This window comes from Apodemus sylvaticus, chromosome 2 (genome assembly GCF_947179515.1).
Source record: "Apodemus sylvaticus chromosome 2, mApoSyl1.1, whole genome shotgun sequence".
Classification (NCBI taxonomy): domain Eukaryota; kingdom Metazoa; phylum Chordata; class Mammalia; order Rodentia; family Muridae; genus Apodemus; species Apodemus sylvaticus.
The window spans coordinates 64,697,065-64,712,842 of record NC_067473.1 but is presented as its reverse complement, the minus strand read 5'-3'; the positions used below and the strand labels follow the sequence as shown (position 1 = coordinate 64,712,842).

At 40.1% G+C, this 15,778-nt stretch overlaps 1 protein-coding gene across 1 annotated transcript in view; it reads right to left on the bottom strand.

The window, feature by feature from the left end:
• The window catches only part of Agk (acylglycerol kinase), a 79,022-nt gene that overhangs the window by 16,259 nt on the left and 46,985 nt on the right, over positions 1-15,778 (bottom strand). Inside the window, exons 9-11 of the mRNA XM_052173515.1 lie at positions 13,856-13,925; positions 4,280-4,359; positions 1,784-1,841 (exon numbers count right to left, since the gene is read on the bottom strand). Of these exons, the coding sequence (XP_052029475.1) occupies positions 1,784-1,841; positions 4,280-4,359; positions 13,856-13,925 (208 nt within the window). The remainder of the gene's footprint in view (positions 1-1,783; positions 1,842-4,279; positions 4,360-13,855; positions 13,926-15,778) is intronic.

Here is a 15,778-nt window from a genome sequence, read left to right as displayed (position 1 = left end):
ATGCTAGCCCCATCTAGGCTAGCCCCATCTATGCTAGCCCCATCTAGGCTAGCCCCATCTATGCCAGCCCCATCTAGGCTAGCCCCATCTAGGCTAGCCCCAGTCGCAGTCTTCCCAGCTCCGGTTCGCCTGTCTCAGCGCTGCTTGTTCCTTCTCCGCCATCTGCCCCTGTGATGAGTTGTCACAAATCCCCTCACCCCAGTGAATCAAAACTCTAGAAGCTTATAACTAATCAGTCAGATTTATATATCAAAACATTCTCAATCCACAAGATGCCCACACAATAATTTCAGAGCCAATTGATAAAGACACAAGCTGCCCACATAGATCAGACAAGGCGTCCCAACCATTCTATGCTCTATGATACCCAGAGCTACCTGTGGCTATTTAAAGGATCTGGATGTCTTCCTCTCCATCCATCTTCCTTCCCCCTCCTCCTCGTCCTCTCCCTGTCTTTGTCTCTGAAACTCTTAGCTTCGCCTTCATTTTCCCTGTCCAGTAACAGGCTTCTTGTTGTATTAATATTTAAATTAACTGGACAGGGAAAATTCTGCTACAAATAAGCACTTGATAAGCAGTGGGTGGAAAGTGTTGATAGGATCTAGAAGGCCACCATTTCAACATACAGCTATTGCTGCTTCCCAGGGTATGGCTCTTAACCAGTGAAATTCTTTTCTTTAACAATAACACTTTTTAATAATCAGTTTGAACTTAGGAGTAGAAAAGTCTTGCCTTTTCTATTTTTTTTTAAATTATGTGTGTTTAGTCCAAGTACTTTACTGACTTTTAGTTTTTTTTTAAATTTTTCTATACAACACAAAGTTCTTAATGTGAGCTACATTTTTCAAAGGATATATATTATTTTATAATTTGAAGAAATCTGCTATCTAACTCTAAATGTTAACACTGAAGTCTAATTTTTCACAATCAATTTTCAAATTAGCCAACATAAATTGTGACTATACTGCTTTGATCTGCATGAAAGATAAACACAGTATATTGCTCATCTATTGAGTGATTTTTTATTTGGTTTTTAATTAATATGAAATTATTAAACTTTTTTTCTATGCCCTCTTACTCTCTCATTAGTAATCAAACCCAGGGCTTTAAACATGCTAAGCAAGGTGCTTTGTCACTGTGCTATATTACAACATCAGGCCTTATTAATCACCTCTTAATGTATTATATAGAGAGCACAGCCAAGCAGAGTGTTGTGATGAGGGAATTGTTCTATATAGCACTGTCCAATATAGTAAGTAAATACTACATTTATTTAACCAAAACAGTTTGAAACCTACTGATAATATATACAAGTCTATATAATTAATTTATCTATAATTCATTACAAATCTTCAGTTCACTGCCATGTACTACCATAGATACACATATTAATGATGTAGGCATTTGCTCACTCTGATCAAGGGGTATCTGGTAAGGGTGGGTAAATGAACAGCAAAGGCAAGTATCCAAGATAAAGCAAACTTGGGTTTGGCCATGGAGAGAATGACAAAGGATGGATGATGGATGATGGATGGATGGATAAGGAGACAGACAGAAAGAAACAGATATCAGGGTACTTAATAGATAAACAGATAGATATGAGGGGTACTTGTCTATCAAAACAAGAATGTTTTCTGTAATTATATAAATCAAATGTCCCCCATTTTAGTATTGAAACATGTGATATGGCTCTGTAGCAAAGAATTAATATCTCAAATATAGACATTACAGAGAAACATCAAGTTAACAACAGGTCATATTCTATATTATAAATTGCATTTACCTGAAGAGTACTGAAAAAATGGGCTGCTTTGCTTTTTAGTGGACCAAGATACCAGTACCTAAGAAAAACCAAGAAAAAAGATGAAAAGAGCTACCAATGTGCTAGATAGCATCTAAGACAATCCAGTCATAAGGAATGTACCTCTTCTGTAATTGGCTGCTCTGGGGGGTTTAAGGATTGTGGTATAACACAAAAGTAATACACTTTTAACCTGAATGTTAATGGCACATCTAAAATCATGCAATTAGATGATAGAACAATTCCTGTAGTTAATAAGAGATATATAGCTTAAGTCTCTTTGACCCCTAAGTTTATAAGTCATTATAATATAGACTTTCACCCACAGAATAGAGTAAGTATACAGTCAAGAGTCACAAGGAGAGAGCAATAGCCACACAGAGGTAGTGTATTATCAATGTGGCATGATCTAATGTGTCTCAAGACACAGGACTGAATCCTGTACCTCATGGCCCCTCTCACACAAAATTCACACACATTCATAAACCAGTATTTAATCATATTATTCATATTATATAGCTTTAATGTGGCAAGTGCTAAGTCTCAAAGTGAAAACTTACTGCATATTGCTAAGCATATGAAAATTACTAGAGAAGAAGATGCCCAGTTACAATTAGAAAATGATGTAGACACCATTTTTTAGACTCATCTCTGACAACATCCATGCTACTTTACCGATCCTGACTGATTCAGGTAGAATGCCTTTAGTTAGCTCTTATTACACAGAAAGTTGTAGAAAGTATAAACATACAGAAGAACCAGTATAAAATTCCTACTTTTGGGCCTATGAGTTGAGAAAATAAAAGACCTCAAATAATATGACTGCCTATGTTGTGCTATAAACTGATCACTATTGATAAGCAAAGTCAGGAAGGACAACAACAGCATTGGAGTGCGGCCGTGTTGTGAAATGAACAAAGGCTAAAGCACAGGCGGAGCACAGTGACTGGGAAATAGACTGACTCTAGACACATCAAAGAGCAGAGAAGATAACTTTAGGCTAGAAGAGGCAGAGAGGCCAAAGAAAGGGCAAGGTTTGAAAATAAAAACACAGAACTCTTCATTCGGGATAATGGCCTAAATTTCCAGAATAAGGAATTTATAGCCAATGTGGAGCCACTCTAAATTATCATCCGTGTTGATATTGTGGTAGTATTGATGAGGGCCTTGGTTAGTTGATATTTTATGGTGTTTTTTAAAGCTTTTTGGTTTCTCCTTTTGTGAGTTAATCAAGTAGAAACACCCTGACTAGTGTATTCTATTTCTAAAGTTTAAGCAGTTCCTTGTACTTTTTCCAGTAGTAAATGTTGACACAATGCTTGTAGTCTTCCTATGGCCAGCAAGGGAATGTTTCTTATTTTACTCCAAAAGTGACTCAGTGGTCACTCCTAGTCAAGGTATTATATTACCATCTATAGACTTTGAAACTCATCAATCAGAAGCCAGTCCAACTATGGAACAAGCAGATGAGCTATCTCTAAAACAGCTGACCAGCACTATGCTGGAAAAGCAGTTTGTTCAGAGCAAACTTTCTCAGAGAAGACTAAGCAGCTGCTCTCTGTGACCAGATCTGAGATGAACAATCAAGCACAAGGTAATTTGTGGAGTCAACACAACCACGATGTACTTGCAAATGACTGGCGTGTAAAGAGATCCAGCAGTACTCTTCTACTGGCATTCCGCTATCAGGAATTTCATTACCAGGGATAAGAGAGAAATTTGGGAGAGATTCCGGGGAACTTTAGCAGTCTAGTCCTTCAACTGTGAGAGAGGTTCTTGATGAGAGAGCAGTACATGAGAGCAATCATCGCAGATAACCTCTATTAAAACTGTAAGCCCTGGGCTGTGGGCAAAAGAAGATGCTTCCACCAGAGGAGATGGACTGCCTGGTGTCTGCTTTAGTCCTGCCTTGGAAGCCAGACCACACTACCTCTCCACACCTCTTTCAGAGCCAGAACACTGATCCTATGAAAGTTTCTAAAACTAAGCCTATACCCATGAAAGCCAGTGGTGGCCCACTAATCACTCCTCCAGTAAGCAAAGCCAGACAACCCTGTCCTGTAAGAGAGAGCAGCCCTGGGTCTCTCTACCTATGAGTGTTCTCAAATACCATGCGCACAGCTTTCCGACCAACTAGGACTGTAAGGGCTCTGTGAGGCTGAGGCCCAGGCAGCACCTTGGGTTCTAGCTAAGCTCGCTGCTGTGTGATAAGCAATGCCAGTTTCCCCTTCTGTAATTTGACCCCAAGCTAAATGTGTCTGAAAACAGACTTACCCTTCTCTCAATGAAACTTTCCCTATCCTTTCTGACTATAGAATTCAAACTATTACCTAGCTATTCCTATTCCATTATCAATACCAAATTCAACTTCCAGGCCTGGAAGATTTACTCCCAGACCACTGTATTTTAAAACCTCAACAGTAAGGATGGAATAAAACTTTGAAAGACTCATTGCAGAGAAACACAGTAATCCTTTACTTGCTAACTTTGACGCCAGCATCTCTGAAGGATCCCCACCGGAGGCCAGTCATTGCATACACGGGTTGCTCTTTTTCACCCTGGAAATTAAATACAATTAATTTAGCTTTGTGAACACAGTATATTCATAAGTACCTAGAAAATGTAGATGGTCTAATCTCATCAAACCAAACATTTTATATGTAAGTTGAAAGGTTAAAGCAATTAGTCCTGTGGATACATGGTATGATCCATCATGCTAAATGGTCACCAAAGTGCTTGAATGGTCCATGCTTTAAAGCTGATGCAATCTTCTGTATCAGTTCTCACAAACCAAGGGAACATATTAACTGTAATCCTAAAAGCAAGCTTCCAACAGTTGAAAACTGATACAAGGCACCCCCACATTCTAAGAAGAGGTATAGTACTACACACAACTCCACGGTTTGCTGAAGAACATAGGACCAACTTGGATTCTCCCATACCATCACTTCTCCATCACAGCTAACATAAGCCAAAATTAAGAGCTGGGGTAGATGAGAGGTCTTAGAGACAGCACACTGCATCTTGTGCTCATGGGATCAAGGGCTCCTGCAATCCCAGCATCAGCATCACTCCCATTTCACTGCGCCAAAGCCAAGCAAGAGAGCTGTGAAAAACACACACATTCCTAGGAGAATTATATAGGAAGGAGGCACAGACCTCTCACTCCTTTGCTGTGTACCTGTTCATGCAATAACTAGATTGGCTTTTCTACTCCCCCAATTCAAATAAGCAATGGGAAAAATGAACTAGAGGGAGGGAGGGAAAGGGAGAGAGAGAGATTGAGAGAGCGAGTGAGCGAGAACACAAGAGAGGGGGGAAGAAAGAGAGGGTGTGTGTGTGTGTGTGTATGTGTGTGTGTGTGTGTGTGTGTGAGAGAGAGAGAGAGAGAGAGAGAGAGAGAGAGAGAGAGAGAGAGAGAGAGAGAGAGAGAGCGCACAGAGCAAGCAAAGAGGTGCTGCTGAGGGAACCAGCTGACTGGTATCTCAAGGACGTGTTTGTCTCTAGGTACCAAGTAGAAAGTACTTCATCCAAGAGTTGTGGGCTAGGGCACTCAAGTATGAAGAGACTATGGAGAGTACTTAGCCTTAGAACTAAAGTATGAATTCAAAGAAATAGAGTTAAAATAGATTTCCAGCCTCAAAAAGCACATACAAAAATGTATACAAAAAGAAATTCATATATGAAAGCATAACAGACCTCACAGTAAGGCACCAGGAACCAACAGGGAGATATAACACTACCAGTTAAGCCACCTCTATTTCCCGCCTAAGCCACAGGCTTTTTAACTGGCAGGTGAGGCACCCATGCAGTGCACGGATGATCTCTCTAGAGGGCTTTGAACAGGAAGTGATGTGCCGTAACTTTTGATCACACTCTGGCTGTTGAAAAGAAACCACAGGGAGGTGAGGGTGTAAGGCAAGGTCATAGAGGGCTCTGAAGTGACCACGGTGGGAACAAGAGAGTGGAGGAGAGATGCTGGCCTTGAATATATTTTGACGATGGTGCCAACATCGTTTCTTGCCTTTCTGTATGTTTTTTATTTTTTTAAATAAGTCATACAAAGAAACACATCCTGACTTCCTTATCAAATTGCACATTCAAAATGCTATGTCAGCACATAGTGAACAGTGAATGAGCTAAATACAGTATTATTCTAGCTCGTGGTTTCTTGGACTTCCACACAACCTCCAGCGTATGTAACATGGAGCTCACAGAAGGAATGATGGGCATTAAGCACTGTCCATGATGTTGATGGTATCAAGCTTTGTTGATAGAGAGTTTCTCCACATTCTGAAAGCAATTTTCAGAAATAAAGAGAAGGAAAAAAAAATCAATTAAACTAAACTGGTTCCTCAGAAACTAGGGTAGAAGCTACTGTTCTACATTTTCTAAGAATTGATTAAAATTTTTGTGCTTCCTGGGCTGTGTCATTAATATACAGAGATTGTGAAAAATCTGACATCAATTTAAAAATCAGTACATGAGAGAAGGGGGTTGAGACTACAGACATTTAACAAGCATAGTAAGAATTTCCAATTACATTCAATTTATTCTGCAATACATTACCTCTAACATATATATAATAAATACTAAATCACTGAGTTATTAAAAGTATCTCCTCATTCACCTTCTTTGATAATAATCATATTTTACAACAATGTCTTTATATATAAAAACCTCTACTTAATCATAGTCCTTATGTTTTATGAGAACAACTTAGCTGATTACATGCTCAAAGATCAATTGCGATTTAGACTATGATTAATGAGATCAGGGTGGAAAGTCTAGACATCACTGCAGGAAGAAAAACACAAGGAAAGAGCTGTAAACTTACAAGTTCACCAACTATAAAGACTGCATATAGGTTAAGTGTCCCTTGCCTGAAAGGCATAAGTCCAGAAATATTCCCAATTGTTGGGTTTCTCGAATTTTGGAATATTTGCAAAAACTACTGATTGAGTATTCCTACCCCCACGTCAACACTGTGGACTCTGAAATTCTCTGACGTTCCCAACTTGGGAACACTTGGCATTGGGATGTTCAGATGAGGGATGCTCAGCCAGTGTGACAGCAACGCTCAGAGTTACAGCTGGGATCATAGCACAGTACAGATCCCCAACTTTTACAAAATCAAAAAAACAGTGAACACTAAGTTCTCATCCAGAAAGGGGCAGGCACAGATCAGATGTGAGCAAACACGCAGGGGCCACCGTCACGGGATGGCTCAACAGCCACTTGCTGTTTGTGTTTTTTTTTTTTTAATTAGATGAAAAAAAGAATACTTGTTTATAACTCCTGTCAAAAAAAGCATCTTTTTTCTATTATTTTAAAGAAATGTTGGCCAAAACTTAGAAATTGCTAATGAACCATTTCTCTTTCATCCTGTTTTTTATTTTGAAAAACAATGTAAGGCAAAACTCTAAATAGTACAATGTACACTACCTATGTTTCTCACCTAAGGCCACCACTTGTCTTCTCCCTGTAGTCTTCTCTCATGTGTATCTTTATCTATGTTCATTTGTGTGCTTGTAGGTGTACCATGTACATGCAGTGCCCACATTGGCCAGAAGAGGGCATCAGATTCCCTGGAACTGTAGTTTTCAGCAAGTTCGGAGCGAGCTGTTGAATGTCGGTACTGAGAACCAAAACTGGTTCCTCTGAAAGAACAGCTCTTCTGCAGCCCCTGTGTATGTTTTGTAGCATTGTTAGATTTGCAGCTGTGGACATCAAAACTTTTCACAGCAATGATCTCACCAGAGCAAGGACTTGTACGGGAGTCACTCTCAAGGAATCAAAGGTTGAAAACCAGTATGTAAAATTCAGGCCATCCGGAATTCATACAACATCCATGATTATGATTAGTTTTCGTTCTTCAAATTCAGTATCTTTTATTAGATTCTTTCTTTCATCTTGAACAGACTACTTACTTTTTTGGATTTTGTAACACTAACATTTTAAAGGAAGACAGTCTAACATGTTTAGAACAACTGGCAGTTTGGATTTTTCTGATTACTATCAAGTAATTAGATTAAAACTAGCTGACATTTGGGGCAGGAGACTGTACAGTGACATGGCGTCCTTCTCAACTACACAGTGACACGGCATCCTTCTCAGAACTATACAGTGACATGGCGTCCTTCTCAGAACTACACAGTGACACGGCGTCCTTCTCAGAACTATACAGTGACATGGCGTCCTTCTCAGAACCACACAGTGACATGGCGTCCTTCTCAGAACTATACAGTGACATGGCGTCCTTCTCAGAACTATACAGCAACATGGCGTCCTTCTCAGAACCACACAGTGACATGGCGTCCTTCTCAGAACTATACAGTGACATGGCGTCCTTCTCAGGACCACACAGCGACATGGTGTCCTTCTCAGAACTATACAGCGACATGGCGTCCTTCTCAGAACTACACAGTGACATGGCGTCCTTCTCAGAACTATACAGCGACATGGCGTCCTTCTCAGAACTACACCGTGACATGGCGTCCTTCTCAGAACTATACAGTAACATGGCGTCCTTCTCAGAACTACACAGTGACATAGCGTCCTTCTCAGAACTATACAGCGACATGGCGTCCTTCTCAGAACTATATAGCATCATGGCATTTTATCTTCTCAGAAAGCAGATACTGTCATTTTTCTCATGACCAGATAAAGCAGCATATGCTAGATTTCTCTACTTCAAATGTATCTGCCCCTTTAATGGTTAGGTAAATAATTTGGGGACTGCTTGCAGATTCATTTCCCAATAGACATCATGCATTGTGTTCAGTTTCTACTAATGATCTCTCAACCTAAACTCAATTGGAAAATTCTATTACTCCTTCTATACTTACAACATCACAAATTTTCTATATTATCACCCAGACTTCAGCAACTTATCTTAGCAATTAATAATTTTGCTATTCCAACACTGGCAGCTTGGCTCTCCGTGTCTTTCTGTGACGTCCCCACTCATTTTTGAGTGCTCTCTTACCTCACATTTACTCTCCCTTTAGTTCAGGTTGGTGGTGGTGGTGGCCGGGTTTTTTTTTTTTTTTTCCTTTAAGATGGCAGTAATTAAAGAACAAAATCTTCTGCCAAGTATGTGCACTGTGAAGTGTAATTGCTTCCATGCCCTTTAATTGGCACTGCCAGCAAGCATACTTCTAAAACAAATTATCCTCTACAAATAAGAAAATGTTACACAGCTCAACAGAAAAATAGAGAGTTACAAAATGCAGGAAGCTACGGAAAACATTGTTCCCAATGTGAAAAAGAATGGACAGATAATGTACAGCACCCTAACTATTCATAAATGCATCTGAGAGCTAAGGTTGAAGACAGTGCTGCTCCAGCCAGGCAAGATGCTCACATGTTGTAAACGATGGAAGACAGGGGCAGCAAGCATCTAAACAGCTACAGAAATCAACTACACTCAAAGGATGCTATGGGTCTTTTTTTCATTTTTAAAGGCCAGGTTTCATGTATTACCTGTTAGCCTCAATTTGCTGTGTTGCTAAGGACGACTCTGAACTCTTCATCCTTCTGATATTTATAGAGGGTTGTGATTACAGGCATATAGCAAAATTTTGTCTGGCCTTAGGGCTTTTTTAATACTCAAAACAATCACACAGAGCTCGATTTCTTATAGCATAAAGGTAGTAGTTGGAGCAACTAAAATTAGATATAATTACATGAGGAAGTGATGCAGAGGGGTCCTTGTATGTAACAAAGGTCAAGAGTTAAGTTCAAAGCTAATGCATCAAAAGGTGACATCACACAAAGATCCAACAAAGAAAGAGAACTTCAATTTCCCTTATGAACATCGATGCAAAAATACTCAATAAAATTCTTGCCAACTGAATCCAAGAACACATCAAAACGATCATCCACTACGATCAAGTGGGCTTCATCCCAGGGATGCAGGGATGGTTCAATATAAGGAAATCCATCAATGTAAACCACTACATAAACAAACTCAAAGAAAAAAACCATATGATCATTTCATTAGATGCTGAAAAAGCATTTGACAAAATTCAGCATCCTTTCATGCTAAAAGTCTTGGAAAGAATAGGAATTCAAGGCCCATACCTAAACATAGTAAAAGCAATATACAGCAAACCAGTAGCCAACATCAAACTAAATGGAGAGAAACTTGAAGCAATCCCACTAAAATCAGGGACTAGACAGGGCTGCCCCTTTTCTCCTTATCTTTTCAATATTGTACTTAAGGTACTAGCTCAGGCAATTAGAAAACATAAGGAGGTCAAAGGGATACAACTAGAAAGGAAGAAGTCAAACTATCATTATTTGCAGATGATATGATAGTCTACCTAAGTGACCCAAAAAACTCCACTAGAGAACTCCTACAGCCGATAAACAACTTAGGCAAAGTAGCAAGTTATAAAATCAACTCAAGCAAATCAGTAGCCTTCATATACTCAAAGGATAAGCAGGCTGAGAAAGAAATTAGGGAAATGATACCCTTCACAATAGCTACAAACAGTATAAAGTACCTTGGGGTGACTCTTACCAAACATGTGAAAGATCTATATGACAAGAACTTCAAGACTCTGAAGAAGGAAATGGAAGAAGACCTCAAAAAATGGAAAAACCTCCCATGCTCATGGATTGGCAGGATTAATATAGTTAAAATGGCCATTTTGCCAAAAGCAATATACAGATTCAATGCAATACCCATCAAAATCCCAACTCAATTCTTCATAGAATTAGAAAGAGCAATTCTCAAATTCATCTGGAATAACAAAAAACCCAGGATAGCTAAAACTATTTTCAACAACAAAAGAAATTCTGGGGGAATCAGTATCCCTGACCTCAAGCAATACTACAGAGCAATAGTGTTAAAAACTGCATGGTATTGGTACAGTGACAGGCAGGCAGATCAATGGAACAGGATTGAAGATCCAGAAATGAACCCACACACCTATGGCCACTTGATCCTCGGACAAAGGGGCTGAAAACATCCAATGGAAAAAAGATAGCCTTTTCAACAAATGGTGCTGGTTCAATTGGAGGTCAGCATGCAGAAGAATGCGAACTGATCCATCCTTGTCTCCTTGTACTAAGCTCAACTTCAAATGGATCAAGGACCTCCACATAAAGCCACACATTCTGAAACTAATAGAAAAGAAATTGGGGAAGACCTCTGAGGACATTGGTACAGGTTCCGGTACAGGGGGAAAGTTTCTGAACAGATCACCAATAGCGCATGCTCTAAGATCAAGAATTGACAAATGGGACCTCATAAAATTACAAAGTTTCTGTAAGGCAAAGGACACCATCAAAAGGACAAATCAGCAACCAACAAATTGGGAAAAGATCTTCACCAACCCTACATCAGATAGAGGGCTAATATCCAATATATACAAAGAACTCAAGAAGTTAGGCCCCAGAAAACCAAATAACCCTATTAAAACTGGGGTACAGAGCTAAACAAAGAATTTTTACCAGAAGAACTTCAAATGGCTGAGAAGCTTAAAAAATGCTCAACTTCATTAGTCATTAGGGAAATGCAAATCAAAACAACCCTCAGATTTCACCTTACACCAGTCAGAATGGCTAAGATTAAAAATTCAGGAGACAGCAGGTGTTGGCGAGGATGTGGAGAAAGAGGAACACTCCTCCACTGCTGGTGGGGTTGCAAATTGGTACAACCACTCTGAAAATCAGTCTGGCGGTTCCTCAGAAAACTGGGCACCTCACTTCCAGAAGATCCGGCTATACAACTCCTGGGCATATACCCAGAGGATTCCCCAGCATGTAATAAGGATACGTGCTCCACTATGTCCATAGCAGCCCTATTTATAATAGCCAGAAGCTGGAAAGAACCCAGGTATTCCTCAACAGAAGAATAGATGCAAAAAATGTGGTATATATACACAATGGAGTACTATTCAGCCATTAGAAGCAATGAATTCATGAAATTCTTAGGCAAATGGATGGAGCTGGAGACCATCATACTAAGTGAGGTAACCCAGTCTCAAAAGATCAATCATGGTATGCACTCACTAATAAGTGGATATTAGCCTAGAAAACTGGAATCCCCAAAACATAATCCACACATCAAATTAGGTACAAGAAAGGAGGAGTGGCCCCTGGTTCTGGAAAGACTCAGTGTAGCAGTACAGGGCAAAACCAGAACAGGGAAGTGGCAAGGGATGGATGGGAGAACAGGGGGAGGGAGGGGGTCTTATGGGACTTTCGGGGAGTGGGGGGGGCCAGAAAAGGGGAAATCATTTTGAAATGTAAATAAAAAAAATACATCAAATAAAAAAAATTCAAACCCTAACTGTGGGCTCCACTAAAATACTTTCTTCCTTCAAGAGGGAAAAATATCAGGGCACAGTCACAATCAAAAGCAAAACTCAAACTCTAATGGTTCAATGTCTGGAATCCAACTCACAATCTTCAGGGCTCCTCCAGTGGCTTGGGTCACTCCAGCTTTGCCCTTTGTAGCACACAGCTTATCTTCTAGGCTCCAGCTGCCTGTACTCCACTGCTGTTGCTGTTCTTGGTGGTCATCTCATGGCATTGGCATCTCCAAAACACTGCTGTCTTCCGCTGAAATTAGGCTTCACCAATAGCCTCTCATAGGCTCTTTTCATGGTGCCAAGTCTTAACTCCTATGCATGACCCCTTCAGTCTTGGACCATCAATTGCAACTGAGGCTGTACCTTCACCAATGGCCTTCCGAAGCCTCTCACAGTGCCGAGCCTCAGCTGCTATTCATGACCCCTTCATGCCTTCAAACCAGTACCACCTGAATGACTCTTATACATTACCAAATCCAGCCATAGCACAAAGTACAGCCATGGCTATGTCTGGAACACAGCCTTTGTGCTCTCAGAAAACACTTCACAGAAGATTTCACCTTAGTGATGCTGGTCTCTTCTTAATCATCGCTAATTTCTTAGCTCCAGCTAACCAGCATTAATAGTCCAAGTAATGCAAAGGGTCTCTTTAGTGGTTCTGGTATCTTGCTAACCACAACTGATTCTTTAGCTCCAGCTAACCAAAACCACAGAATCTTCACAATCAAAACATGGTCCTGATAAGAGTCTTCAATCTTCCCTCTGAAATTTCACAAGCCAGGCCTCCATCTTCTATGCTGTTCTCAACATTATCTTCCAAACTCCTACACAACATCCCTCAGAGGTCTCAACACTGAATGGACCATCTAGCCCAAAGTTCCAAAGTCCTTCCACAGTCCTCCCCAAAACATGGTCAGGTTGTCCATGTACCAGGAATACCCTACTATGCTGGTACCAATTTGTCTTAGGGTTTCTATTCCTACACAAACATCATGCCCAAGAAACAAGTTGGGGAGGAAAGGTTTTATTCAGCTTACACTTCCACGATGCTGTTCATCCCAAAGGAAGTCAGGACTGGAACTCAAGCAGGTCAGGAAGCAGGAGCTGATGCAGAGGCCATGTTCCTTACTGGCTTGATTTCCCTGGCTTGTTCAGCTCTCTTATAGAACCCAAGACTACCAGGCCAGGGATGGCACCACCCACAAGGGGACCTCCCCACTTGATCACTAATGGAGACAATGCCCCACAGCTGGATCTCAGGGAGGCACTTCCTCAACCGAAACTCCTTGCTCGGTGGTAACTCCAGCCTGTGTCAAGTTGACACAGGAAACCAGACAGTACAAGATGTAAATTTCATGTCACATGTGAGATTATGAACACATCAATTAGTAGGCAATGATTCTTTGTGGGGATCACTGCTGGGGTGGTAAGAGAAAGGAAACATCGTGTTCATCAGAAGCCCATGTAAACTATTACACTATTTTTTTTTAACATGTGCTTATTACATTGTACTTTCTTTTTGTTTTTTTGTTTTTGTTTTTTGTTTTTTTTTCGAGACAGGGTTTCTCTGTGTAGCCTTGGCTATCCTGGAATTCAGAAATCCGCCTACCTCTGCCTCTGCCTCCCAAGTGCTGGGATTAAAGGTGTGCGCCACCATTGCCCGGCCTACTTTGCACCTTTTAAATATTACTTTTAATACTTTTTTCAAAATCTGAAAGAAGGAGTTTACCTTGATCTGCAAGACATCAAGTGGAACAGTCTCTCCTTTCACAATGGCAAGTGTGGCATCTGTAATATGTCTAAACGGGAAAAAATGAAAAGGAACCTGTTGTAAGAAATGTCCTCCCCCAGTGCACAGCATGCTTACATATGTACATCCATGCCCACCCACCCACTCGGAATCCTTGGGGGGGGGGGGGTCAGTAAAAGCTAGTCTTTCAAAATAACCTTAGCAAAGCATGTGAGCAATTATTACAATGTGATGCATACATTTATTATATCACTCCACTGGGCCAAGTATTGGAAAACGTGCTACTTAAAACATTGTAATAGCATAGCATCTTTTAATCACTATAAGAAATTCAGACATTTCAAAAAAAAAAAAGTGTCTTTCTTCTCAAACAGCCAGAAAGTAACTGAAGGCCAGGACTTATAGCTATCTTAGGAAGTGATAGTCCACACCCCAAGACACATTTCCTCACTTTCCAGTATCACAAGGATGTGCCTCATGCTCTGTTCTCACAGCTGATCCTTTCCCTCAAAGATACAAGACTGTTCTTACCTACATTCTGACAATCTCTGCAAAAACCTCTATGTAAAAAAAAAAATTCATCAAAAAGTAAACACTCTGTATTATTCAGGACATATAAAATTATGCCAGATCTGCACATAACCTAGAGTTTGTACTTTAAATTCAAAGTCAGACATACAGAAATACACAAAAGATGGTCACAAGAGAAACAGTAAGCCAAGTGGCTAGACAGTAAAACATGTGCTCTCAGAGAGAACAAGCAGACCTCCATCAGGGCCTTTAATGATGCTGGTCAATCCTCCATGCCCTCGGAGCAGCCACGGCAAACCTTTCACTCTCATCTTTGAGATCTGGCAGACAGCTCCACCTCAGGGAGGCCCGCTCCATCCAGCCTAGCAGATGGCCCTTCACTGTGCCTCTCATCACTACACTGTTGCTGTCCTTCCATGGCTACAGCTTGACTATGTACTGACTGGTGTTAGCACTTGCCTCCTCCTGGGGAACAGAAGTTCCACAGGGCTAGTTACACTTCATATTCATAGACTGACAAGTAAAAAAATCGACATCAGCATAATGCTTTCCAAATAACAGGCAATTGGTATTTTCTGGGCATTATTTTATTTTCTAAAATTTCAAGCACAGAAACTGCAGAGAACTCTGTATATTCCTCATTCAGACTCAAAATCATTATCCCCTCATGACCAAGCTTACTTCTTCACATCACCATGTAAGTCACTAAATATGAAGGTAAGCCTGGTACCTTAGTAGTTCACTATGTATCTGCAAAAGAGACTTAAGAAATATCATTATTACATTTATAACTTTGACCCATGTGAATCAACATTTTTAGAAAGTGCTTGAATTTTAAGAATATATAAATATATAAGTTACTTCCTTCAAACAAGACACATAAATTGTGATTGGTTTATATGTGTTAAATCTATTATTTGTTCCTTTTCATTTCCCTGTTTAAGAAATAGGCCATTTGTCTACTGAATTTCTGTAGACTTGTACCTTAGTGATTATATGTGTATGACCATAGCATATATATCTAGTTCATGTATTGTCTGAGGATAGCTAGAATGGAAAATTTGTATCAATTCTTGAGATTTGGGCAACATTAAATAATCCCTGTGGTAGTACACATTTCCATCAGAAAACAAAGAATACCTGCTATCTTTGGTGATGATGGCCATCAATGAAAACCATCACTTAGATTTACTGGATTCCAAACTAATAATTTTTTAAATCTATCATTAAAACATTTATTTTACTTTATACATATGAACGTTTTGCCTGTGCTGCCTGTAGATGTCAGATGAGGGCATCAGATTCCCTGGAACTAGAGTTATGGATGGTTGTGAGCCACCATGGTGTAGGGAACCAAACTTTGGTCCTCTG